Here is a 27,833-nt window from a genome sequence, read left to right on the forward strand (position 1 = left end):
TCGTCGGTTAATGTATTTGCGAGATTTCCATAAATAATTGAAATTATATTTAAGCGCGATTTAATTTATGTTTTAATCCATAAAGTATTGATTTCATTGCACACATACGTTTTTGAGCCAATTTTTACTATCTCCAAGCAATAATTTGGCGTTAAGAGATTTATGATTTGTTACTTTAGGTTATGTATATAATGCTCACATCACTACTTGGACATAACGGGGTCTTTCCATTAAGTTACATTTTCACATATATATTAAACATTTCTCAAATTTGTATTCAACTACATACATTTCACACAGTTGACAAATTTAGTCTGGAAAATATGTATTTACATACATACACTTATATAAGTAGATGTAAAATGACAAGATCGTTAGTTTTCTTTTTAAAAATATTTCTAGTTACATTTGGTTTTACTTTTTTAATAAAATTATTATTTGTATTTGCTTTGTTATTCCTTTCCTTGCAATCGCTCCTCATAGTTGCTCATTCTCTGGCCTTTTTCTTTCAAGCGTTCTGCTTATATGCGTTAATTTAGAATTTTATCATAGTGTTTATTACTGTTATATACTGTTGGTAGACATGTTTTGTTCCAAATCATCCATTTACTGCTAAAACTATGTTCTTATTTACTTTTACTTTAATTTGACATTTATAAAATATATGTGTGTATAATATCATTTAAACTTGTTCGTTTAAGTTAGTGGTAGTTGTTTGGGTTAAAAAGTTTTGAGCTCTTTGGGATAGTCAACATATTTTCAATAAACTCGAAAATGTCTCACAATATTTCTCTTATTGATTTACTGTTATTTTATTCACTTATTATTTTGTTATTTACAGATTTGTTGTAGAAAAACTACAGTAAACACATACCATATACATATATATTTTATATAATAATACACTAACTGTATGCGTTACGTATACGACATGGTGTATTAGTCAACGGTTAAACGACGAACATTATTTGTATACATATGAAAACACTGAATTGTCTGTTAATTCATTAACCTGGAACTATTTACTGTTATTAATTGGTTTTGTACGTTATATGGTATAATCACTTAACACTATTTGGCTTGTTCTGCTGCACAGTTGTTGGTTTGTTTCACTTTAACTATTGTTGTGTGTGTTTTATATATCTTATGAACTTTTGAAAGCATATAAAAATTATTATAAAAATTGTATTTATTTTTCACTTTATGTATTTATTTATTTTACTTTCTGAATTTCGCCTGCCACTTCAATGAAAGGTTTTTTTTTATTTATTGTTATTTTTTGTTTCTTATGGAGAGCTTTTATAATACTGTCATTTATTTAAGGGAGCTCATGACATACACTATAATAGTGAGGAATCTGTATTTTGGCATTTTTAGTTGAATGCTGAGTGGGGAAATTCATCGTTTCAAATGATATGATTTGGCTTTTCAACTATTCAAGAATATTTACTTTAGGTTAAAAGTTTAAAGTTTGAAAAAAATTGGTATTTATTAAACCCATCACTTTGTTTTATTTACGTAGATTGTGGTTACCATTTCTGGATGACTATTGTTGTAAAAATAAATTTCTAATGGAGTTTCTTACAGGACATTAAAATTCAGTTTGCGGTTTGAGTTATAGTTGAGCTGCAGCTGCTGTGTTTCTATTTTTATTTATTTTTTGCGCGTTCGCTTATAGTAAACGCTGCCCACTTTTATTGTTTGTTTACCTCCCAGTCCCTGGACTTGGTCGTTCCACAATCGCCCATACATTTCTTCAATTTTCTCTCGTGCTCTTCGATATAGTTACTCGTTGGGGAACGCCAGTTATTCCTCAGAATGTTTTAGCTTTGCGACAACTTTGATTTCATATGGTCCTCTCTACTTCTTCTTGAGTTCTGGGAGGCATAATGCAGAGAGAGTTTTTGGCTGCTGCTCCATTTATGGTTGTTTTTGCATTTTTGACTTAGAAAAATGCATGCCTTTGTTTACATATCTAGATACTAAAAGGAGTATTTATGGTTTGTGTGATTGGTTTGTTCTTTAAAAACATCGAAATTCTAACACCATTATCAAAAACACTACTTGACTTTAATTTAGTTTACTAATATAAATATGTATATTTCACATTTAACGCGCTTGTATTTTTTTCTTGCATTAAATTTGCCTAAAATGTCTGGTTATTCATAATTATTGTTATAACGTGTTGTTGTTGTAGTTGTGATTGACTTGAAATATTTTTGCACACTCAATTTTTTGCCGATTTTAATATTTTTCAATTTTTTTTTTTGGAATTTTTTAGTTTCAAATTTGTCTATGAGTAAATTTCATACATATGTCTCTTTAGTTTCACATCACAGCCAATTTTTGTTCTGACGTTGGGTCCGATGGTATACGAATGAAGCCGGTGACGCGGCGTAAAGTGGCACATGATGCAGATAGTTTGCTTGCTACGCCGCATGACACTTGGTTTACGAAATGTGTTTTAGAAAATCGTTGTAAGTGATGTTGTTGCTTACGGCGCTGCCTGCCAAAGGGGGCCATCATCAATGGCACTCGTCGGTCATCGATGGTGATTCTCATGAAATTTAGCAATGTGAATGTGTGAGGCTGGGCTCTGGCCAGTATTCGCAGTGGATATTTGATATTCGGTAACAACTAACAATTCGTCGAGTGCCTTTGTTATCCATCTGGGAAGTTTCCGGGTCCCAGTTGAAGCTTATCTCACTTGGGCTCACCCATCGTCTGACCAACGACTATGATGATCACAATGAAGACGGCCAGCAGGACCAGTATGCAACAAATGGCGACCGCAACCATGGCGCTATTACTCATAAAACTGTTGCGCAGCAAAAGAATTATTGAAAAAGACGAATTATGGCTTATGAGCGCTAAGACGCTTACAAAAGATTGTACAAAGCACCGCAAGTAGCTCAAAGCAGTTAATAAATCAGCAGCGTCGTGGATTGCCGCACTTTGGTCACACTTTTGTTATCGACGCTATTTTTCACCAGAACAATTCAGCATGTACTTTGGTGTAGCTTTTGCTCGCTGTGAATAGCGTCGTTTTGTTGTGTCGCGAATGTCGTACTTTAGGTGCTCGCGTGTATCAAGTTGTCAGCTTTCTTTTTGCTTTTTCCGGTAGTAATATTAAGTAGTGGTATTTGTTGTTGGTGGTTTTATTTGTGGAAGTTCCTTTTCACTGCAGGTGAACGCAACAAACGTAATCACATTAAGCAAATCTCAGTTGTGGCAAGTCGTCATTAAAATTAATTGTTCTTTTTTGTTGTTTTCGTTTTAATTAGTGGATTTTGTTTGTTTTCACCGAAGCACTAGTTGACTTAGGCAATTCTTTATGTCTTTGTTTCTATATTATTTCCGACAATTTGTGCAAACCAAGAAAATTTTGCTCCACAAGCTTTGCATAAATTAATTTGTAATTTTTGTGGCTTTGGTCTGTGACAGAGGAATGTGAAAATTACTATATTTTTTAAGCAATTTGGGCGTAAAATATTCAAATGGCGTGTGGAATGCGAGGAATTTCTTTCTCTTAAAGGAAATACTTTTTACCAAGATACAATCACTGCGGCGCATAAATTACACACACATTCGTCTGTACGTGCCCTTCTCTAACTCGGATTACGTTATTCGAGAAACAAAGAAAAAATGAATAATAAGATTACCACATTAAGCCGTATATTTGCTAACATTTGTTACTATTTTATAAATTTTATAAGTTCTAGTTTGATGCAAAGGAGACACCACCCTCTGGAAGACCAATCATCGAAAATATCGATGAAATAATAAAAATTGCGATTGCCTAGGAGCTAAACAATGTGCTAAAAATGGTTTTGAACCATTTATATAAGGCTGGATAGAAAAAGAAGTTCTACAAATGTATGTTAGACGGTTTTAGAACAATGCTTATTCCAAAAAAGCTTTTTTATCAAACTGAAAGTAACTTAGTCACGAAAACACAAGTCTGCGAGTGTTACAAAGATGATCGAGAGATCGTTGAAGACATTTCTCATTCTCAATGAATTGTCAGGCAAGTGTTAAAGAGATGGCAAGAGTCCGTTCGAATGATTTTGGTGCATCATGAATTTGTGCTGGAGAGACAGACGGTCCATATGGAGTTTTATATAGCCGTATTGAAGCGTTTGCATGAGAACATCCGTCAAAAATGGCTAGAATTGTGGAAAAATTCATGGATTTTACACGATGATAATGCACCATTGCAAGCCACAATTGTGACTGAATTTAAATCCAAAAATGCAATGAACGCCATCGATCAACCATTGTATTCACCAGATTTGGCTCCGTGTGAATTTTTCTTGTTCCCCAAACTAAAATTGCCGCTCGGTGGAGCCCATTTTCAGTAGATCGAAATGATGAAACAAAGTTCGCTGAAGGAGCTGAAGACCATCCCAAAAATGCTTATGAAAAGTGTTTCGAGGACTGAACATATGTGTATTAGATCTGGTGGGGATTACTTTGAAGGCGACAAAATAAATGTTGATGAACAATTAAATATTTTGCGTCTTATTTACAATTTCCGGTTCACAATGTGTAATGGCATATTATTCCAAAAATATAATTTTTGTTCTTCCAAAAAAAATAAAATAATTTTTCATATCTTTGAGACTACAACTGTGTATCCAATATCATTTTGGCTTTACATAAAAAGTACATTAAGTAAATATTTGCTCAGTTTTCAACACCATACAAGCACTTTGATAAGACTTAAACGCCCTAAGCCATGACAATCAGCCCAATTTGTCATAAATGCTGTAAACGACAAATGCACGCAGGCGACATGGTGTGACACACTGCGGCGGTGGAAGTGTTGGGCTGCGTTTGAAGTCGAGCGCATCAGCAGAACACTCAAGACACCAAGGCAGCAAGGCAGTAAGACAGAAGGACAGTGAAATATGGTCAAAACAGCTACGATGTCATTTTCGTTCTTTATGTGTACTCAAGTCACGGTGCGCTTCAAACACCCACAAATACTCCCTAAGCCAACACGCAACTTGGCACAGAGTGTGACCAACAACAGACAGATAACCTTAGCCCTACACTCATATTTTGTTGTCAACACTTTAGATATCGCACGCATGTGGCACGCACACATATACATAAATACTGATATGTGGGCGGGAGTGCGAAACAAGGCTCTGACCGTTACAATCCACAAGGTGGCCTCAATACAAATACAACACACAAATATTTACCACAAAATGCTTAACATCGTAAGGGCAACCAAAGGATTTGGAGAGTAAACCCACTCACAATACATATATATAAACACGTATATAATATAGACTTGCTTATAAGCTGTGGGAAAAGCGATAAGTGCTCAAGTTGTAGTTACTGGCAAAAGCCCTCTTGACAATCGTTCATGCTATTGTTGATTTATTGTGGCGAAGGAGTCATGTGTTGTGTGGCATGTAAATATGTGTGTAATTTGTGTTTTCAATTGAAGTCATTTACATGAAGACATCACCATGCCGTATTAATTAAATTTTGCCCACCCAAATTTTGAATTGTTGCCCAGCTAAACACAAAATCGAAGCGAGAGCATTTGCCGGCCGATTAACTCTTCAATGCGAATATTTTGGTATTTTGTTACAAATCTCGGTAATTTTCATGCCAATGCATAATGAAACAGTTATCAACCACGAACACAGAGGCATTGTAGTCGGCTGTGAGAAGCAATTGGCGTGATTTGTGAATTCAATTGGCTATTTGGGTGGGAAAGAGTTATGCTCAATGTGAGCAAGACAATGCCACGGTTTAATGAAGCGCAAATGATTTAATACGATTTTGGGTAGTAGCGTATTATTCACACTCCATTGGGAGTGTTGGCTTATTTGTATTTGGCTTTCTAGCATAATAGTGTATGTGGGTATTTAAATACTATTAAACAATTTTAAGTGATGAATTGCAACCCATCCCCTAAGACGAAATCTAGAAAAATCATTTGATGAACAACATTTTTCCTTTAATTCTCTAGGCTAATTTCCATTTTGGAGTTAAGCATTTACAAAAGCATGACTCAAATATTATTTTTATTTGATTAAATTATTTCTGAAATAGTGTAAAGTTCCATTTAATCTTTAATCTTTCCCTCATTGTGGTAATATTTGCATACACAAAGAACTTTACCAACAGTCGTAAAATTTTAAATGACCGATAGATCCGAAGATCATATATTGGCGCTCACAGTCGTAATCTTTTACTGGAAAATACTTTTCATCGCTTTATTTGTCTACAATATAAATCAGAGCTTTTTATTTCCATATTTCTCCACACAGCGGTATGTCGCATTTCTGCTAACTTATTCACATAGATAAATATGGATGTATCATAACCATGTGCAAGCACAAGGACACAAACTTGCGCGAATGACATACAAATTTTATACAAATGTACACTTGTATTATATGTTACAAATAAGAATACAAGCATCACCATAGCACCATAAAAAGCACTCACTCCTGATTTCTTAATTTTTTTAAGACACATAAACGCAAATGTACGTTATTAGATCTAGTGATATCAATGCAGATTAAAGAAGAGGAATCTGCTCCACTTACTGAATACTTGTGACCAATATTTAGTTTTCCAATAAAAAATGAAAAAACAACCCCAAGATATGCTGCTAGGACGATGCAGTTTTGTTACTATAACTATTTACGGTGGCACCTCTGCAGAAAATGGGAGACAACCGGTGAATACGGTGAAATATCTACGGCTCATCCTGGATAGGAAACTTTCATTGAAGAGGGAGCAAAAACTTCATTGAAAGGGGACTCATACTGCTGCAGAGGAGCCTTTGGCAAAAGGTGGGGTCTCTCACAGAAAGTCGCCAAACCGAACTCCGGGGGATTCTTCTCTGTCTATATACCGGCGAGGGAATTGTGGATGGGAAGAAGACTTTGGAGGAGAGGGGCAATGAGGCGATACTAACCTTGAAATCATTAACAGTGCGTTCAGGGTTGGTCAAAGAGTGCCTAACCTCGCTATCTATAGCAAAGAGCGCCTTTGTGATAAGACTGGTATGGGTACCAAGCCCCAGCGAAATCGTAGGAAATTATAAAGCTGATGAGCTAGCAAGGAAGGGCACCTTAAAACTGCTATCAGTAGAATGGGAGCGAGTCGGTGCTTCCCTAAACCCTTGTGTTCTACTACTAGATAGCTGATGATCTCCTTAGTTGTGGGACTTTTATCAGGCCATTGCCCTAAGGCTGGGAATGTTATTATTTTTGCAGCAGTGGAATCCAACCGAACCAACGAGAATGGAAATTAAACGCCTCTGCAAATTTATATTGGCTGCTAAGCGTTTAGCTAATTTATACATAAGTTCGAACACAAGAGTTCTAGCCCATGTGCGATCTCTCTAGATCAGCTATCTAACTTAACCTAACCTATTAAAAATTTAGAATTGTTTATTTATTTTACTTGCCATTAAATATTAGTTACTCATCTTAACTGCAGCACTCAAGGCAAAGACAAAAGCGATACAATAATTGAAGGGCAAAAAAATTCAACCATTTTAATAGTAGAACTTTCCTAAGTTATTTTCAGGTTAATATCATCTGAGTGATTCTAATTCATGGTAGGATATCTTGTAAATTATAATAATTTCTCTTATTACTTAATAAGTTGAGATTAAAGACGGAATTTAATGAAATATATAATGAATAATTTATATGAATTATTTTTAAACAAATATAATCTATAAACATTTTCACTTGTGTCTTTAGTATTTCACAAAAGTACTCACTCCTGATTTCTTAAGTTTTCTTAATCCAAAAATAGCTTCTTTGTGACATATATTTCTTAGGGATAATTTCAATGTTATGTTATTAATATATACGATATATATATGTGTAGTTCTATATAATGAAGCAAAACTTAATTTCTTAGCACTTCGTGCGAGTGCTGCCCTCTATTATTGGCACCTTACTTTCTCGCCATAATATAGGCGTTAATGTGCCTCCCAAACAGCTGGTTGAAACAACTTAATCATAATTCGCACGCAACGTGGTACGTATATACTTGCTTAGCGTGCCACTGCCATCCAAATCAATATTTTCATAAAAATAATGAAAATGCGTAAACACAACTTCCGCAAATTGAGGAAAAGCCCTTTTGATATTTGCGCATATTTTGTTTTACGGTTGTGTCATGATATTAATATTTGAAATAGTTGGTAAATATTCTATCATTTTTTGTATTGAATAACTGCGAAATTAAATACATTAAATTTTGTACAATATTTGGTACCTAATAAAGAACTAGTTATACTCTCGCAACAAAGTTGCTAAGGAGAGTATTGTAGTTTTGTTCACATAACGGTTGTTTGTAAGTCCTAAGACTAAAAGAGTCAGATATAGGGTTATATATACCAAAGTGATCAGGGCGACGATTAGAGTTGAAATCCGGATGTCTGTCTGTCCGTCCGTCCGTATGTCCTTGCAAGCTGTAACTTGAGTAAAAATTGAGATATCATGATGAAACTTGGTATACGTATTTCTTGGCTCCATAAGAAGGTTAAGTTCGAAGATGGGCAAAATCGGCCTACTGCCACGCCCGCAAAAAGGCGGAAACCAAAAACCTATAAAGTGACATAACTAAGCCATAAATAAAGATATTAAAGTGGAATTTGGCACAAAGGATCGCATTAGGGAGGGACATATTTGGATGTAATTGTTTTTGGAAAATTTTGGAAAAGTGGGCGTGGCCCCGCCCCCTATTAAGTTTTTTGTACATATCTCGGAAACTACTATAGCTATGTCAACCAAACTCTATAGTTTCCTTCAGGCATTTCCATATACAGTTCAAAAATAGAAGAAATCGGATAATAACCACGCCCACCTCCCATACAAAGGTTATGTTGAAAATCACTAAAAGTGCGTTAACCGACTAACAAAAAACGTCAGAAACACAAAATTTTACGGAAGAAATGTCAGGAGGAAGCTGCACCCAGGCTTTTTTTTTAAATTGAAAATGGGCGTGGCGTCGCCACTTATGGACCAAAAACCATATCTCAGGAACTACTCTACCGATTTCAATGAAATTCGGTATATAATATTTTCTAAACACCCTGATGACATGTGCGAGATATGGGTGAAATTGGTTCACAACCACGCCTTCTTCCAATATAACCCTTTTTTGAATTCCATCTGATGCCTTCTCTGTATAATATATATATTAGGAACCAATGATTATAGCGGAATAAAACTTTACACAAATACGGTATTTGAGCTGAGGTATCCCTTGCGGAAAAATTGTCGTCATCGGACTATAACTTTTCAAGGTCCCTGATATCGAACACGAAGAACTCAGTGCCTAACCTAACCTAAACTAATTTTTCACCGAAAATATCGGTAAATCTCTCAGAATTTAATTCTAATTAATTTTACAGCAAAATAAAAAAATATGTAAATGACGGATAACGAAATCTCGATTATCACTTCATCATGCGAGAGTATAAAATGTTCGGTGACACCCGAACTTAGCCCTTCCTTACTTGTTTTTAAATTTACTTTGTATTTCTTTAATTAATAATGGCTGCCAAAATCGTGTAAAGTGTTAATTTTGTTGGCCTACAATTCAATTCTTTCGTGCGTACTCACACAATAAAATAATTAAACAACGAAAAACACAATTTAGGTCAATGGTTAGGGGTGTGTGGCAAGCACGTGCGTTTTGACACGCTTTTCTTAGCTTGATTTAGTTAAAATTAGCGTGACACATACCAGAGTTTCACTGGATAGAAGAAAATATTGGAAAAGTAGCAGGGACTCAGTATGCGGTGTTTCTTAATACTAATGAATCGTTCTGTACTACTTCCGAACAACTGTTTTCCCTCCCCTTCAAAGTTAGGGTACGAATGGTTGTAGTTTAAAGCTTTCACCGCTCTAAATTCGACATATTTATATGCTTTAAATTAATAGCGTTTGCTCAACTGATCTTCTAAAAATTACTAAAGACTCCTCCAAAGTTGTGTCTAACCTTTAAACTAACTCACCAGTATCTTTAATTTCACATTTCTGTAAATCCGTGCTCTCTTTAACTGTTCTGAAGGCGGTTGACTAAAACCCGTAGTGGTGCCACCACAATAGCATAAATGATAAATTTTCCCAGATTCAGTGGAATTCGTTAGATCTCTTGAAGAGAACTTATGCAAGAGTATTTCTCTCAAAGTAATTTAAATACTACATATACCCCAAGCAGCCTCTTTGCTAACCTCACCCTTGTAGACACCATAAAAGAGGAAACTGCAAGCAAAAATCATTTGCAGCGAACAACTTTCCGCTTGCCAAGCACAATGTCAAAAGTCAAATGTGCATTAAAATAATTGCACTTGTTTAGTCGCACCTTGAATGAAAATGCTGCTGGCAGGTGAAAACAAGAGCGAAAAACTTAGACAAGAAATGATGCTACGGCAATGCCATGCCTCGTTAGTTATATGTATGCACGAGTTTGTGGATTGTAACGTCACAGCCAGCAACGTGCAGCTCAACTGAGGCGGGTATGCTATTTTATCGCAAGCCGTGGCGTATACGCAACATTTAAAATGCGACGGCGCTCACAACGTCTAGGGCAACAGATGACGGCCACAGCTGCGGCAGCTGCACCTGCTATTATCACCACGCCTTTCAGAAATAGATTTTCAAAAATTTCGTAAATGCAGGTGAAAAAATCCAACGGTGAAAAAGAGAATTGCTAAAATAGTGACCGTGTGACAGAGGTGAGAACAGTTAACTGCGAATCTCACGCTGCTGGCAGCCCGCCGCTTCTGCTGTTAGTGTCAAGGCTTAGAGGGGCGTGAAAATGCAGCACTTGAATAATTTTTTGCCATATTAATTTTACAGCAATTATTTAAGGCAAAGTACTATTTGCCTAAACATTTTATTTCTGGCCAGCACTTGATGTTTTTTTTTTGGATTCTTAAATAAGTAACAGTTTACATACAATAGATGGGGCTTTGTGTCGGAACTAAAATATATTTCAAGCAGAATTATTATTTTTTACACAATTATAACCATATTAGATATATGTTCGTCTTCAAGTTAAGATAAAGTAAATACCTATGTATGTATGTCTATGTCTAAAAATGCCGTACTAAAAATAAAATGCTGCCAAAAGGCGTATATTTTAATAAACGCTTAAATTTTAAGCTACAAACTTCATGAGGATTACAATAAATAATATATAAGTACGTTTTCTTCTTGATATCAATTATCACCTTTGTAAGAATAAACTTGTACCAAAAACCTTATTATGACTTTATTCTTAGTTAAATATGAAATTATCGATGTACCAGAGAAAGGAAATTAATTTTTTTATAATACTTGTAGTAACAGAGCCCTCTTAAAAAATATGTCTCGAATAATCTGAAAGCGGGATAATCTAAATTTTACTTCGTCATTGTTATCAGTAGTATATGATTTTGGACAGAGATCTTAAGGTATAACTAAATATATTTTCATTACATCTTTTTTCGATGAAGAATACAATGCTTTTGCTAAAAACAGCACACATTTTCAGACCTAAAAAAGTTCTGAAAATTCGATCAATTTAATATTCGAATTTGATTTTGAACAAATATTAAATTAATTGATTCGCAACTAACCGCTCGCTTATAAGAATTTTTAAATATATGATTATTATGGTTTATATTCTTTGTCTCTTGATCACGATAGTCTATTGTATTTACACAAGTTGTTTGTTCTATTCGCCACACTTCTACGCTCAGCGCACTGCAGGCAATATTTCAAATACAAACACAGTCAGTGCAAAGAATTTTGTACACATGTAATTCATTGTTCTTTCAACAATATGCTTTAGCCGAACTTCTTTGCACAGAAAAAATCAGAATTGCGTATTTGCAATTTAATTCATTGCTTGCAATTTAATTTACTTCAACTGTATCAAAGTCAACATTTGATTTTCTGGCATTTCAACAGATAAGCCGAAATGACTTTTAATAATAATGCCAGCGCATGCATGAATAATGAACAATTGCGAATTTTTAAAACTTTCACAAACGCTTGAAAATTTAAACATTAGTCTATGCATGTATGGATGAATGTGGCTAGGTTTTGCTGATGCATAACACAAATGTAAACAACTGCTTCTGTGATTTCAGAAATTTTCAACAGATAAACATGCACACTTAGGTGCACTGTTATACACGTGTATTTGAAAATGTTAAGCATCTGTAAAGTCTAATGACGAGTGCCGATGCAGAGGTTTTGTTGAAGAACATGCAATTGAGTAAGTAAAAGTGTGTTCTTTAATAAAACTAATACAAATACTTTTTTGATGGATTCTTTCGTAATGAATATATACATATGTAGTAGATATGCAAATCATGTACGTTTATGGTAAAAAAATCAAACGTTTTGAACTCAACGAACATCAAACGAGTTGTCTAAAATCTAAACGCTTCAGTTCAGTCATTGAAAATATATTTAGCACATTAAAATTTGTGTATTATTATAAAAATATTTTGCGCGCTTCTCTTCAATGAACTAAGCAAAGCGTGCGACTTGGAAAAATGTGGGAAAAGAATTGGAAAATATTTATTTTACGTAAATATTTACATTAGAAACTTCAAAGCTTTGTCAGTACTAAGCAATATGCTCTATAAAACTCAATAAAAGAGGAAATATATGGTGAAAGCACTCAGATCTACGCAGATAATTGTTTTTAAGACAATAAAATGAATGAATTTGCAGCAAAATCAATTTAGAATAAGCAGATGGCTAATCAAATTCCACTGAAATGGTGGGTGAAGACAGCTTTTGCGTTCAAGTTCATGATGCAAGCGTATGCCAGCGGTCAATGTTATTGATAAATAAGAATGACAGTGCTGCTGCCGTTACTGCACTGTCATCTCAACGGCATCTGCAGAGATTGCTGATGCAATAAGTCAAATTCGGTGCAAATATTTTGCTGTGGGCCATCAAGTTAACAGCAGGAGCTTTTGGTATGTGGGAAGTATGAACTGAAATACATCCTTTTACTGAAGTTAGTAAGAGCTGAACTTAATTATTAAAGCGCTAAATACAGGGTCGGCCATTTAACGTTGACCCATCTGGCAACGTTGTAACTTTTAACAGCGCTGACAAATCGGCTAATGTCATACCGCGTTAGAAGCGTCATTCGAAGACAATTTATACCATGGAACAGTACACTCCAAAAGAACGCGCTGAAATTGTTCAGCTTTATATTCAAAATAACTTTTCAATTGTGTTAACTCAACGTGCGTTTCGCAAAAAAAATAAAGTGAAAAGTGCTCCAGTTAAGAACACAATTAAGTCTTTATACGCAAAATTTGTGAACACCGGTAATCTCAGTAATGCCAGTCATGCATCCAGACAACGCACAAGACGTTCTGATGAAAATATCGAAGCTGTACGAGCCAGTATTGAGGAGACTCCATCGACATCGAGTTATCGCCGCTCTCAGGAATTAGACATCTCTCGCACCACTCTCCGACGCATAATTCATAAAGATTTGAAGATGTTTCCATATAAAATTCAAATGGCACAAAAACTAAACCCAGCTGATTATCCGCGACGCCTTAATTTTGGCAAATGGGCCATCGAAATGGCTGAAAACGAACTTGACTTTTGGCGAAAACTCATCATGTCAGACGAGGCACATTTCTCGTTGAATGGAGGCGTAAACAAGCAAAATTGCCGATTTTATGCCACCGAAAATCCTCAATTAATTGAAGAACAGCCTCTTTACGACCAAAAAGTAACAGTTTGGTGCGGTGTTTGCGCGAATATGATCATCGGACCGTATTTTTTCGAAGACGATGATGGAGCCACGACAACAGTCAATGGTGAGCGTTATCGAGCCATGATAACGGATTTTGTGATACCCATTATTCGCGAAAATGACATGGATAACTTCTGGTTTCAACAGGACGGGGCTACATGCCATACAGCTCGACCAACAATCAATTTATTGCGACCATTTTTCCCCGGGCGATTGATATCGAAAAATGGTGATGTTGACTGGCCACCGAGATCACCAGATTTGACGCCACCAGACTTTTATTTGTGGGGTTATTTGAAATCCAAGGTATACGCTAATAATCCAAAGACCTTAGCTCAACTGAAAGCCAACATTCGACGTGAAACAGCCGCCATATCATCCGAAACATTGGCCAAAGTCATGGAAAATGTCGAAAAAAGAGTGCATTTAGCTGTCAAAGCTAAAGGTGCCCATTTACGCGATCTAATTTTTAAATATTAGCTGAAACAAATCCCCTTGGACCTAAATTAATTATTTTTGAAATGAACAAAAAACATTGTTTTCTTTTGTTCTTTTTTTTTTAGAAACAAATGGGTCAACTTTAAATGGCCTACCCTGTACTTATTACTTGTGTTTAATTGCCTCTTGGCGCCTTTCGAATATCCTTCAAATACCATAGCACATGCTATTTATCGATTTGGTCTCTTCTTTTTCACATTTTCCCTTGCTTGGAAGTTTAACTTTTGGCAATATCAAAACTTTGTTTGACCATAAATTCTTCTCCTGTTTGCAGCACCCCGTTAGTTGCCCTCAATGCCAAAAAGTTTGCTTATTCCATTCACAGAAACCGAAGTGGTGTACTCGAATACAAAAGTTTCTTTTGGAAGTTTGCAATTTTATTTATGCATATTATTGCGAAATTTCTCAAACCCTACTTCTGCGAATTGTTTTTAGTTTTAATTGATATTAACATGCTAGTAAATGAGGTATGTGTGGAAGATTTGGCGAATGTATTTATATTTATGGCAAATAAAGTATCGTAAAATGGAAGTAACAATTCTTTAACAACGAGCTGGTCAACAAAGACTTCAGACACCAGTCGTTTTAGTTGTATAAATACTTCAGAGCATAATATTTTTGATATATAAAATCCAACACTTCTGGTTTATCGTATTTCTGACTTATATAGATATAACTACATATTTGTTCAGTATTGCTTGGCATTTCGTTTACAAATCGTTCAATTTTGTTACGAAAATTTACGTTCTGAAAAAAATATGTTTCTCGCGCTTCGCTTTACTTATGGTCAACATAATCGGCCTATTCGCAACACTATCACCCATCTTGAAACCCAGCATTCATCATTCGATAATATGCGACCGAATAGATCACGTCCCGCACGTAGTGAAGAAAATATACCAGCCATAGCTGAGAGTGTACACGAAGACCGTTCGCAGCAACTCGGACTGACGAATGGAACGACTTGGCGCATTTTACGTTAAGATTTTAACTGAGAGTGTACAAAATACAGCCTGTGTAAGAACTGAAGCAACTCAACCTTCCCAAACTACATCGCTTCACTTTAGGGGCTCTTGAAAAGTTCCAAGAAAATCCGACGTTTTCGAGCCACATTTCTGACTCAATGGGTATGTAAACAAGCAAAATTGCCACATTTGGCACAAGACCACCCTGAACAGATCTAAGAACAGCCATTTCATCCAGAAAAAACAACGGTTTGGTGTGGTTTGTGGCCGGTTGAATCATCCGTACATATTTCTTCAAAAATAATACCGGTGAGAACGTAACCGTCAATAGCGAACGTTATCGCGCCAAGATAACCGACTATTTGATACCTGAAATTGCAGCTTTTGATCTCGGCGAGATATGGTTTCCACAAGATGCCACTTCCAACACATCTCGTCACTCAATGGATTTCTTGAGGAAAAATTTCGATGAGCAGATAATTTCACGTTTTGGGTAGTACGATTGGCTACGAAGATCGTGTGATATAACACCGTTAGACATTTTGGTGTAGGAATATGTAAAGTTTAATGTCTTTGCGGACAATTCAGTTTCTAAGCTCTGGGAGAAAAACATTACGCGTGTCATTCGCTAGTTACATAGGCTGCTAAATATATTTCTGGACTAGGCAACACTAAGTGTTGCCAGGTGCAATCTGACATTTCCATTGGAAAGTTTGACATTTTTTAGCATAACATCACTCAGAACGTTTTGTCATTTAATCGTGAATTGTTTTATTTACAGAGAATTAAAAAATTCATCTCGGCCAAAAAATGGAATTAACTCGTGAACATTTTCGTGCGATCATTTTTCACAACTTTCGACGTGGATTATCACAAGAGTGCATCGATGAACTAAAATCTTTGTATGGCTATGAAGCACCATCCTATAGCACTGTGGAAAACTGGTACAACGAATTCAATCGTGGCTGACGCTCGCTCAAAGACGAATTCCGTGAAGGTCGTCCAAAAACAGCCGTTCTTCCAGAAAACATCGATTCCGTACGTGAACTGATAAAGCAAGACCGTCATGTAACATACCTTCAGATAGAGGCATGCCTATGTAGTTCTCCCACCAGCATACATTCGAAATTGCATGAACACCTGGCCGCAAAAAAGGTTTGTTCTCGTTGGATCCCGCACAATTTGACAATCGCTAAAAAAAAGGCTCGTGTGGTTTGGTGTAAAATGCTGGAAAAATACGATCGCGGTGCTTCAAAAGACGTTTATAAGATCGTCACAGGTGACGAATCATGGATCTATGCGTATGAGCCCGAAACAAAACAGCAATCGACCGTGTGGGTCTTCCAAGACGAGCCAAATCCAACGAAAAAAACAAAAAAAAAACATTTTCGTTGATAAATATGCCTATTTTCATTATTAGGCCATAAACTAATGCGAATATGGGATAAAATCAAAAAGGTCTCAAAAACTTTATTTTACACTATTTTTAATATTTTGATTTTCACTTATGTGTTTAATTTAAAGAAACATTATTGTTGTGATATAATCACCTGCAACTCTACACCAAAAAATATAACATCCACGTTTAACATGTATAAATAACATAAAATAAATGAATGCATGTTATTAAAATGCAGTTATAAAATATTAACAAAACTGCCGCAAAAAATTTTAAAACAATGGCGGATACGTGGTGCGGCAATTGAGGTTAAGGTCATTTATGAAGCCTGCAAACGCAAAAATAAATTCATAAAATATATAATTTAGTAACAAACTGTATATGTGTGCCTAAATGCTTCGATGTGTGGATTTGCAAGCGTGGTTTATTTCCGGAAGTTTCCCCTATAAGCATAAACCAGCAAAAGTGAAACAATCACGTGTTCATAAAAGCGAAAGCCAAAGCAATGAAAAATGTACACTAAACTGTAATTAGGGGTTTTGAGTTAATTTTGCTGCTGCACCTGTGTTAGTGCGTATCCAAGTCATGCATCAAAAGGCACAAGTGTGAGGAGAGTCAAAAGTTTTATGAGAAACCCTCGCCAAGCGACCTAATAAATTATCAAAATAGTTGGATAATAATAAACTGGAGAAGAATGCAAAAAATTGTGAAGCGCCTTCCCTCACGCAACTGTGACACAAAAATTCTTATATGGTAATATTTATATACATGTTTGTGTAAGCCATTTATTAACTGCACTTGAGCGTGCCGTAAGCGATGGTGGCTTGATTGCCGCTTTTGAGTGATGATCTCTGTGCTTTTGACAACTGATTTGTTGGCATCAGTGGTGTCCACTCGGTAACACCATAATCATGCAATGAGCAGGCTGGGTATGATATTCTCATAAATAATATATTCGATTTTTAAAGCGCGCTTAATGGCTCCCTAAGCCCATATTCAGCAAGAACAAATTTATGTTTTTTAAACACGTCACACAGATTGACACCGAGCAGGTATTACAGCGCCGCACTCGCTTCAAAGTGCCTCCAAATTGTGCTCTTTATCATTTCATGATATTAAAATATTTGAAATTTTTAACACGTACTTTGGTTATTTCTCCATTTCGCTTTGGTTGGCAAAATGCCTGCAATGAAAGGGCGCCGGCAACCCGAGCACATATTTCTTTAGCAAAAATCCACTTATATAACGCACGTAATTTCACTTGAAGTGTGCTTATATGCCTTTTATGGTAAGAAGAGCACACAATGAAGGGAGTAATTTCTTTTTAACTATATATCTGTTTTTTATATATTGTATGTTGTATATTGTTTATATATCAGAGGATTTCTAAGCAATCATATATCTACAAAAGATATTTGGATTGTTTTAGTTTAAGCGGTTTGAAAAAAATGAATCATTTTTACTAAGTTTTTTAAATGTGGTTACTGTTATGTGCATTTATATGGATATATAAAAAACTCTCAGTGCCATTACTAATCTGATTTCACATATTTCTAACCAAAGCATTTAGTTAAAGAAAAAATATCCGCAGCACTTTGTCATCCAGTTCCATTGTCAATCGTGAACAAATGAACGCATTTACAATTTTTGCATAATATTTTGAACAATAAACTTTTCTTTGTCATTTCTGCATCTATCAGAAAACTCATTACAAAGTATAAGTGATTCTAAGTGGCAATTATTACATAAATAAGACAGTAAGAAGAATTTTCCACTTTTTATTATTTTATCCATAATAGACAAGTTTTGTCTGAAATTGCGTATAGTCACTTAAAAAACAATGCATTCAGTTAAATAGCTTTGAAAGTGTTTTAATGTTTTAAAAAGATCTACAATTCATATAAAAACTTGACTAAGCTGTGGCTAATGTATTTCCTTTTCATTAACGTAAAATAGTAATTATAGCCTGATATTATAGCTAACACAACTTAAGTTCTAAAAAATTAAAGTGTAATATTATATTTTACGCTTTTTCATCGGGGGGGTTTTTTACGTGGCGGGTCCCAAACCCAGCGCGCAACCCTATGCAGGGGATGTTTCGCCTTCTCATTTAAGCTCGCCTTTAAACGGATGTTCTTAGGCTACCCAGAGGATACTTGGTCAAAGACCGGAAGTCGTGAGCTGCTTGAGTCATATGTAAAAGAATCGTTTCTGGCCACTTCCAAGTGAATGGCGATCAGAGAACTTTCCTCACTTGCGTGAACTTCTACACATGACTCCATCCTCCTATAATCGCGTAAGCGGTGTCTACGCCAATTAAGAAGAATATTATATTTTACAAATTTTTTCTTTAGTTACAATAATTATATGCTAAGCAATCAAATACTTTGTTGCAAAGCTAATTTTCATAATAAATTAATAATTACCCAATATTACTGTAAAATAAATAAATGATTTTGCAAAAATCACCATGAATAATAACAATATAAAATAATAAGACAAAAATAAAGAAATTTAATGCACTAATTTATTTAAAAACAAACTATTATTCCCAAACCGTAACTTGCATGTACACACACAGTTCGTCGGTGCGTATGAGCAACCTTTTCACAGCACTTGTCTCCATATATTGGATTCTAATAAGTAATTAATAATTTAATAGCAAACAATTATCTTTTGATTTTACCTTTCTATATTAGCTTGTTCTATACGTTTGGAAGAATTCGTTATCCATTAAGTTGGAATTTTAATCAAAATATTCTGCGAAATCGCTAATGTGACAAATATAATAGATCATACATACATACTTTCAATATACGAGTATATGCGAATAACCAATACATATGCTCATAAATGCAATAGCAGGGTAGTGGAAAGCAACTCAAAATATTTTATTTTATAACAAAATTTTATCATAAAATTAACAAAATATTCTGATATGGATACAATAATGTTTCATTGTAGATGCAATTTTTAAACAGAAAAATCGCCAAACGTTACCAAAAAGTATTTTATATATGAACGGGAAGACAGAAAGGAAAATATATGGATAATTAATTGTCAATTTTTCATTGCAAATTTTGTATTAACAGTTGACTTTGCACGCTTTCGATTTAGTATTGTCATTATTAGAATTTTATAATGAAAAATGGTTGTTATATATAAAGCAAGTAAGCAAGAGTTAATTTGTATACATATATTTGTATATATATAACACATACAATGACCGACAAATTCGACAAAAAGTTTGTTAGAAACGCGATAATCATTATACATATGTATGTAGTATATAGCGGTTGAGGGTAGTATCGACTTGACTTTATCTATTTTTGCTGTAGTATTGGCAAAATATACTTGTATAATATATTAATATGCCACATACTAATAAAATGTTCCCTGACTTCCATTAAGCTACCATCACCAATCAATTGGATTAAAGTCACCCGGTTATGTGTTTGTTATAGAGCGCTAGGTCAAGTTTTCACCCAATTTTACTTATTTTAAGCCCAAATATACACTCTTATTAGTAAACACGATCTCTCATTTTCACAGATATAACTCACACGTTGGCCGATATATGCGGTATAAAGTCACCTGGACGTTCAGAAATCGTTGCATTAAGTACAAAGGGGCTACAAACATACACACATATCATTGTCAGGAAAAGATTATACCTGAATTTCAATTATATATCTCGTAGATTGACTGATTTTGCGGTAAAAAGTCAACTATAGGTGCAAATATTCGATCACAAGGTGGAGTACTATAAAGACCTTATTCGTCAAAATGTATCCTCTTATCCTAATTTGTTCTTGATTTAAATATAAGAATGTTCAAAAATGTTGTGTACCGAATTTGATTGAAATCGCTCGAACAGGCCCTGAGAGATATGCCTAGGCTATAGGCTCCTTTAAATTCTCTTATTATCTCGAGGGTAAAATTTAATATCTCTGGCGCATTTAGTTATTGATTTATCGAGCTTTAAATAGTTTTTAACAGTTTACATATTTTTAAATCGAGTTGAATTTATAATCCAAGAAAAAGAAAAAAACAATAGGAAAAGAGGGAATATAGAGAAACAAAGTTTTCTTCTCATTTTGACGATTTACGATTTGGAAGAAAACAGCAAAAACAATAAAATATGAAAAGCCAGCCCTTTTTCAGTAATTAATCAATCCGTCATTGGAAGACTACCCTATGCACTCTTTTGTGCACACTGAACTGTGAAATATTAATATGAAATATTGGCAAAGCAATATGCAAAACTCCAAAACTGCACAACTAGAATAATATAAATATGATGCTCAAGCTTCGTTGACTTTTACCACTTGAATCCACTCACATCGGCCAATACTCACAACTAAATCCCAACTGACCTCTGGCGCTGGCGAAAATCGCACACCAGCACCAGCAAATGCGTAATCAGTATGCACAAAATGCATATGCAAATAGGAAATATTCATATTTCGGACATTTTTTGACGTTGAGCGATTGAACACTGGCGCAGGCGGGCTCAGCATAGAAGAGTACACTTGAACATGCTTATATGTATGCACAAGAGTGCGTATTTGCATAGAATTATGTAAACATAATAAAATAGAAATCATATAAAATTTGCATTTCACGCAAATGTCAAGCCAAGCTCTCAAGGTTACCGTTGTTTTAGTCCCTCCATTGACCGCATCGGTATTAGCTATCGAAATGAGAACGCACTGCAATGAAATGAAGCGTGTGCTTCACAAGACAATTTTTCACGCGTTGTTAACAGCTCTCGCTTGTTTTCGCTTATATCGCTTGGCATTTCTACATACATAATCGTATTATAGTAATGAACATGTCCTTTGCGCCTACAAAGGACGCAGCTGTAACGAAGCGAAATAAAAGACGTATCGAGTACCAGCAAGACTACACAATTACCTTCGAAGGGGCTTTGCGCGAACAAGCAACCACACACAAACACACGCAAGCCAAGTGCAGGGCCGTACTTTGCGCATATGTGTCTGGGTATTAAAGTACATAAATGTGTATAGTACTTCTCCACACGCCTTGTGGCTTCCTCAATGGCAATCAATGTAGAAAAACCCCTAAGCTGTTAGAATAAGTGTTTTGGGTAAATACTTGAATGGCAAATGGATGTTACAAACAAATCGCATATGTTATGCCTCTACAATTGCATGTATATAAATGCAAACAAGTAGCATGCGAATTTGCTTTATGCGCACTTCGTCAGTATGTCTCCCTGAAATCGTGCCCAGCCAAACATTAATTTTTCTATTAAATAATTGAAACAAAACATATAAGTGTCTATAGACTATGCCATAAAAATGCTATATACAAATATACATATACATATATATATATCTATATATGTATGACCACAGTCTTACAATTCTAATGTGCGTTGAGTTTCTTACATTCGCTCCATAAGTATATACTGTACATATGTTTCTTTATCTAACGTTTGTGAGCATGTCCGTGATTTGCGGCAGGTTGACAGTGGAGTGGGTGGCTCTCAAGCACCAATATTAGGTAATACAGCATCAGTGTCGGTTGTCATAAATGCATTAAAATAAATTGACAGCAATGTGCAGTAAGCTTATGAACACCCATACACACACACATACGACTGGTACACATAAGTATTTATGGTAGACAAACACATTTGCGCTGCTGTGCTTCAGCTACCATCCTTTGGCCACTTGTGCAATTTCTGTGTGGATTTGTCCGCAAAAATCGTAGAAATAGAATCATCAAATATTGATGGCATGCGATCGGAAGCTCGTTTCTGTCTTACATCAGCCTGGCAATAATTGAGTGTAGTTGCCGAGTTATGAGGGATTTCATGACTGAGCAATTAGTTGGCTCTTATGGTATACAAAGTGAATGATAGAATTACTATAGTCAAAAAAAAAGTGTATTTCCCAAACCAAAATTGAAAAAAGAACGTTGTCAGACAGCAGGAAAGTAATGTATTATATAATAACTACAAGAATGTGTATTTAGAAGGAGTGGTAGAATACTAATGCATTTTATTCGGTTTTGTTGTAGCAAAAAAAAAAAACATTAATTGATTAATATTTAAGATCGCTCAACTGTGATTAGGTAAAACAGCCTCACTTATAAAGAGCAAGGAAATGATGAAAATTTACTCACTACTATTATATATCCACCGCATTTGTTAAATTGGAACCAATATGATAATTTCGATCCAATTTTGTTTAAATAATAATACAAAGTTTCAAAATCAAGTTTTTTTAAATATAGCATTCCATTCAAAAACACTACAACAAGAATTGTAAATGTACTATAAAGTACAACTGTATACCAAAGAGAGAATAATATGTTACAAGTATTATACATACACAATTCTATAGTAAGATCGATTTTTTTTTTCTAAACTCTTCTCTGAAGTCGCCGCCTCAACTTGTACTCGACACCTTACGAAATAATATAAATATAATGTATGACACGTTTAACAAGAAAAAATTTTCAAAGGCAAAAACAATTACCCAAAAATAATACCTTTAAAATACATAGGAGGTTTTAACAATATTAAATCGGAAATAACTCCATATCTGCGCATAACTTAACTCATTTTCGCAGGCTTCCCTTAATATGGTCTGAGAAATTTAAATACATCGTGACAAAAAAAGTAAAAAGAAATTTTAATTAAGGTCTCCTGGTAAATGATATTTTAGAAAACCGTCATTTACAGCAGTTGCTTAAATCGGTACTCCCCAGTAGTGCGTTGCGATTTTTAAAATGGATAAAAATATCGAACAAAAAATTTGTCTCAAATTTTGTATTTCTAACCAAAATTCGTGTGCGGAATCCTTGCGAATTTAAGAAGAGGCTTATGGTGATTTAATTTTATCTAAACCACGAGCCTACGAGGGGTAAAGAGCTAACAAAGACCGTCGAGAGATCCTTGAAGACATGCCTCGTTCTGGACGACTTTTGACCTCTGCAACTGATGAAACTCCAAAAAAGTGAAAGATATGGTGCTTGAAACCGTCAGACAAGCATTAGAGAGATGGCAAAAGTGCTCGACATCTTTCGCAAATCAGTTCGATTGATTCTGGTGGATATTTTGGGTATGAAACGCATTCCTGCTCGACTCGTCGTTTCAAAATTAGAACGATTGCTACCGAATTTAAAACCAGATTTGGCTCCATGTGATTTTTTCTTGTTCCCCAAACTAAACTTGCCGCCCCGCGCACTTAAAGGTAATCCCTAAATATGAAAAATGTTTCGAGGACTGGAAAAATCGTTGGCATAAGTGTATTTTTTGTCTCAATGTATATTAACTCTATCGAAAGACATGAAGAACAATTCTCCTTAATTGCCGGAATTTCGAAGTTATTTAGATAAGAATTATATATGAATATATATATACATCATATATATCTCAATTAAATTAAATGAAATTAAAAAAATTCAGTGAATTATTTTAATGCCTAAACGAATGTTCGCGATTTTAAATGATCTTGTGATTCGTAATTTCGCAATTTAAGGTTTTTGACAGTTTTTGCAATGTTTTATGTGATTTCAAAAATCCTTTAAATTACGAATTTTGCTAACGAACTCTAAAAAGCAGTAAGATGAAATTGTGAATAAAATATTTTCTATTTAGAAGTCTACGAAAGAATTATTTAAAATCACTCTAATCCGGCAAGGAAAAGGGTATTTCAAAATCCTTTCAGAAATTTAGGTATTTTTTAATGAAAAAATCACTTCAAAAATAAATTAGCTCAAGTCTTTTTATCTGACTTTATCAGCATTATAACCACTTTGAACAGAAAATTCAGCAAATTATAATTAACAAATACAGGACTGACAAACATTAAAAAACTTTTAAGTGGAAACGATCGTTATGCCTGAAATACATATGTATGTATAAACATATCTTTCGTTTATATAGTGCTGTGATTTTTATGACTAACATATTATGCATAATTATTTAGAAAGGTAATTAGAAGTTTTGTATAAATATCGCTTTGCACATCAGTTTCTCTTTATGTCAATAGCTCGCCACAATAATAAACTAATGAGCAATTTAAAATTACGGGAACCTCTAATGATGTTCTAAACATATTTTTGTAATTCTACAAATTTTTTTCTGGTATAATTAGCTTATAAACGCAAGAATTTTACCATAATCCCCACAAAGTGCTTCTCAAATTTTAAAATTCCTACACAACGCTTCTTAAGGGGTTACATGGGTTTACGAATTAAAAAAAAAAAACATTTTTATTATCTTACTAAATTCTACAACATATTTAGAATATTATCCTTTCACGTTGATCCGAATAATAGTTTCGGAGATATAGCCGTCTTTAACCACGTTTTTCTCGGAATGGCGTTTTTGAAGTCCGTTGGCAAGATTTTTCGAGAACTACTCAACCGATCTTCACGAAATCTTACACAGGTCTTTGAGATACAATTCTTAAAAACATGAACGAAGGATTTTTTTCGATATTACGATTTGAAAAAAAAAAAAATTCGCGAAATTTTAACTAAAATTTTAATTTTTTTATAAAAATGTTTGCCAAAAATCAGATTTTCATTTTTTGCTTTCCTTCGTCCAAGTTTCAAGATAAGATTTTAACTAAAATACGTGTTTTTTTTTTACTTTAGATGATCCTGTAGGAAGTTATCCTGCCAACGGGCGCATCCTTTTTCCAAGGGGTCATCGGAAATAGCGTCGCAATGGGCGAGACATTACATTTTTTATATAAGGAAAAATCTGTTGAAAAAAGGTTGCCCGAGGAAATCCATGTAACCTTTTCTCATAATAAAAAACAAAACAGCTGAAATGACTAACAACATTCATTGAGCCTGTCTATAAAAAATTTTAAGACTGAAAGACCGCTATGTAAATATGTCTTGCACCTTAAAGATTATGACTTTTTTATTAGCATCCACTTTTTGCCATTTGAATATTTTACAGCTGTCGAGGAGGCACTGCAATCTTTCACACAGTAAAATGAAAAGCACATAAACACAAAATGTACTGAATTTGTTGATATATGTGTAAATATTGAAAATAAATATTTTGCACAAATTCAAAATAGAGAGTAAATAAACAGTGTTCGGTATGCACCGTATTTTATGGCCAGAGTCTCTTTTATTTCTGCACAATTTTCCTCACAATTACTAGACGCAAATTCACGCGAAGCGAAGCGGCCGGAAGATCAGCAAACAAAACAAATCGAATGCACAATTAACGCGATGCAATCAACGAAGGCGCCGTGCTGCGAGAAGTGCGAAGTACGGCAAGTGCAACGGCGAAGGCGATGTTATCGAAAGTATTCCAAAACAAATTCACCGTAGAGACAGAGGGAAGTCGCGGTATGCAAAACAAAGCGAAAGCACAGTGGAAAAGAAAAAAGTGAAGCGAGTAGAAGATGCTATTTGGCAGTTAAGTATCCACTTAACGCTGATATTGTTGTTGTGAACTGAAAGAAAAGCGTTCGTTCAATAGCACGATAGACTTCACGCGAACAAAAGTGCTTAGCTGCGAAAGCGTCGGTGGCGGCGGCGGCGGTGTTGGCAAGAAAGAACTGCTACTTTTGTGTTGAAAATAAGTGATTTGAATGCGCGCGCGCACGATTCCTTTCGGCGATAAGTTTCGGGCGATTGCTAGTGTTTAATTTTTCGTTATGGCTTATAAGCAACTGTTGTGCACGGCCGACACGAATCGACTGACAGGTCCAAAGGAAAAACGAATTGAGATAGCCAAAATGCCTTTGGCCAAACACCAGCGCAGTAAATTGCTTTCATGCTTTCCAGTCGCTCACCACCAACCAAAGTGAGGGAGGAATACGTACATACATACATATGTGTGTTTGTGTATGGAGAGTGTGCTTCGGAAACGTGCAAAGCAAGTGAAAGCGCCTGTCAGCGGAATTCTTCGATAAAAGAGCATGAAGCAGTTATCAGCACAGTTGTTCGGTTATGTGTGTATTTCAAAGTACCCAGTAGAAAATTTAGAATTCAAGTTGCATTATTTTTTAAGTTTAAAGAGCATTTCTGTAATACAGCAAAAGTAAAGAAGTTCAGCGTTTAAATATTCTTCAAAAACAAAAAGCATTAACATGTTTCATTCGGGAAGAGTAAGATAAACAAAAAGAAAGGTTAACTGCTTTTTTATTTATTGTGAAGTACAATCGATACAATTATGTTCTGAATAGAACGAATTTAATGAACCTAATTATCGAGTACTTTTTCCACTAAATCAAGCCGTATGTCATGAAAAGCACATTCTATATTGACTCCTGAAGCTTGAAGAGAATCTGGTTTACTCGATGGATCAAATAACCCCACAAAAAGAAGTGTAATGGTGTTAAATCACAACTTCTTGGTAGCCATTCAATGTCACAATTTCTTTAAAAAAATCGAATCTCAAAAAATTCTCGCAATAATCCGGCTGTTGCATGACCTGTGTGGCACGTAGCTTCGTCTTGTTGAAACCAATTGTTGTCAAGAACAACCTTTCCCAGTTGCGGCCATAAAATGTTGGTTAGCAACGATTTACACCGCCCTCCATTGATCATAACGGTGTTACCAGCTTCATTTCGAAAGAAGTACGAAGTACTGATGAATCCACCAGACCAAAAACCACAAACTATCAATTTAGGTGAATGTAACGGTTGTTCATGAATAATTTGTGTATTTTCTTTGCACCAGAATCGACAGTTTTGTTTTTTACAAAAGACTCCTTGCAAGAACTTGATTTTGTTCGGTCAGTTTGTACGACAGCTTTATGCCATGGTGGTCGGACAAGTCAAAATCCACTCAGCATGGTAAGCTGATCATTAATACATAAGTCTTATACGGCCTACAAAGTTTCCTTAGGGGTGTTACAAATTTCAAGACAAACTTAATATACGCTGTTCATGTTATTAAAACGGTAGACTCGAGATGCATTTCATAACTGATTATATATCTACCTAAGCGGAGTTGAAAACATATACATTTTTGAATAAATGACAAGGAAATCTGAGTCCAACCACAATGGAAGTTCAGTTAATTCAACAACTTTCTGTTACAAAGATGTACTATATGTGTGTAACGCTTTGTTTAATAATTGCTTATGAAAGCACTCTCGACAATTTGTGCTTTTACTGCGCTGAATTGCTCTCCAAAGTTTTCCAACTGCTCAGCAATACTCATTGTGAGCGGCAAAG

The 27,833-nt window shown here is 35.0% G+C and overlaps 2 protein-coding genes across 10 annotated transcripts in view; both read right to left on the reverse strand.

The window, feature by feature from the left end:
- LOC109579576 (uncharacterized) lies at positions 1 to 26,721 on the reverse strand. Its single transcript, XM_019990489.3, has 2 exons — positions 25,748 to 26,721; positions 1 to 3,435 (listed from the first exon to the last, which is right to left on the reverse strand). The coding sequence occupies exon 2, from the start codon at positions 2,812 to 2,814 to the stop codon at positions 2,704 to 2,706; it is 111 nt and encodes a 36-aa protein (XP_019846048.1). The 5' UTR covers positions 2,815 to 3,435; positions 25,748 to 26,721; the 3' UTR covers positions 1 to 2,703.
- The window catches only part of LOC105226800 (cubilin), a 97,865-nt gene that overhangs the window by 48,767 nt on the left and 21,265 nt on the right, over positions 1 to 27,833 (reverse strand). The window lies entirely within an intron of this gene.

This window comes from Bactrocera dorsalis, chromosome 2 (genome assembly GCF_023373825.1).
Source record: "Bactrocera dorsalis isolate Fly_Bdor chromosome 2, ASM2337382v1, whole genome shotgun sequence".
NCBI classification, from domain to species: Eukaryota; Metazoa; Arthropoda; class Insecta; order Diptera; family Tephritidae; genus Bactrocera; species Bactrocera dorsalis.

Excerpts from the sequence above, each read along its gene's own strand:
- LOC109579576 (XM_019990489.3), bottom strand. The coding sequence starts at position 2,814 with ATGAGTAATAGCGCCATGGTTGCGGTCGCCATTTGTTGCATACTGGTC.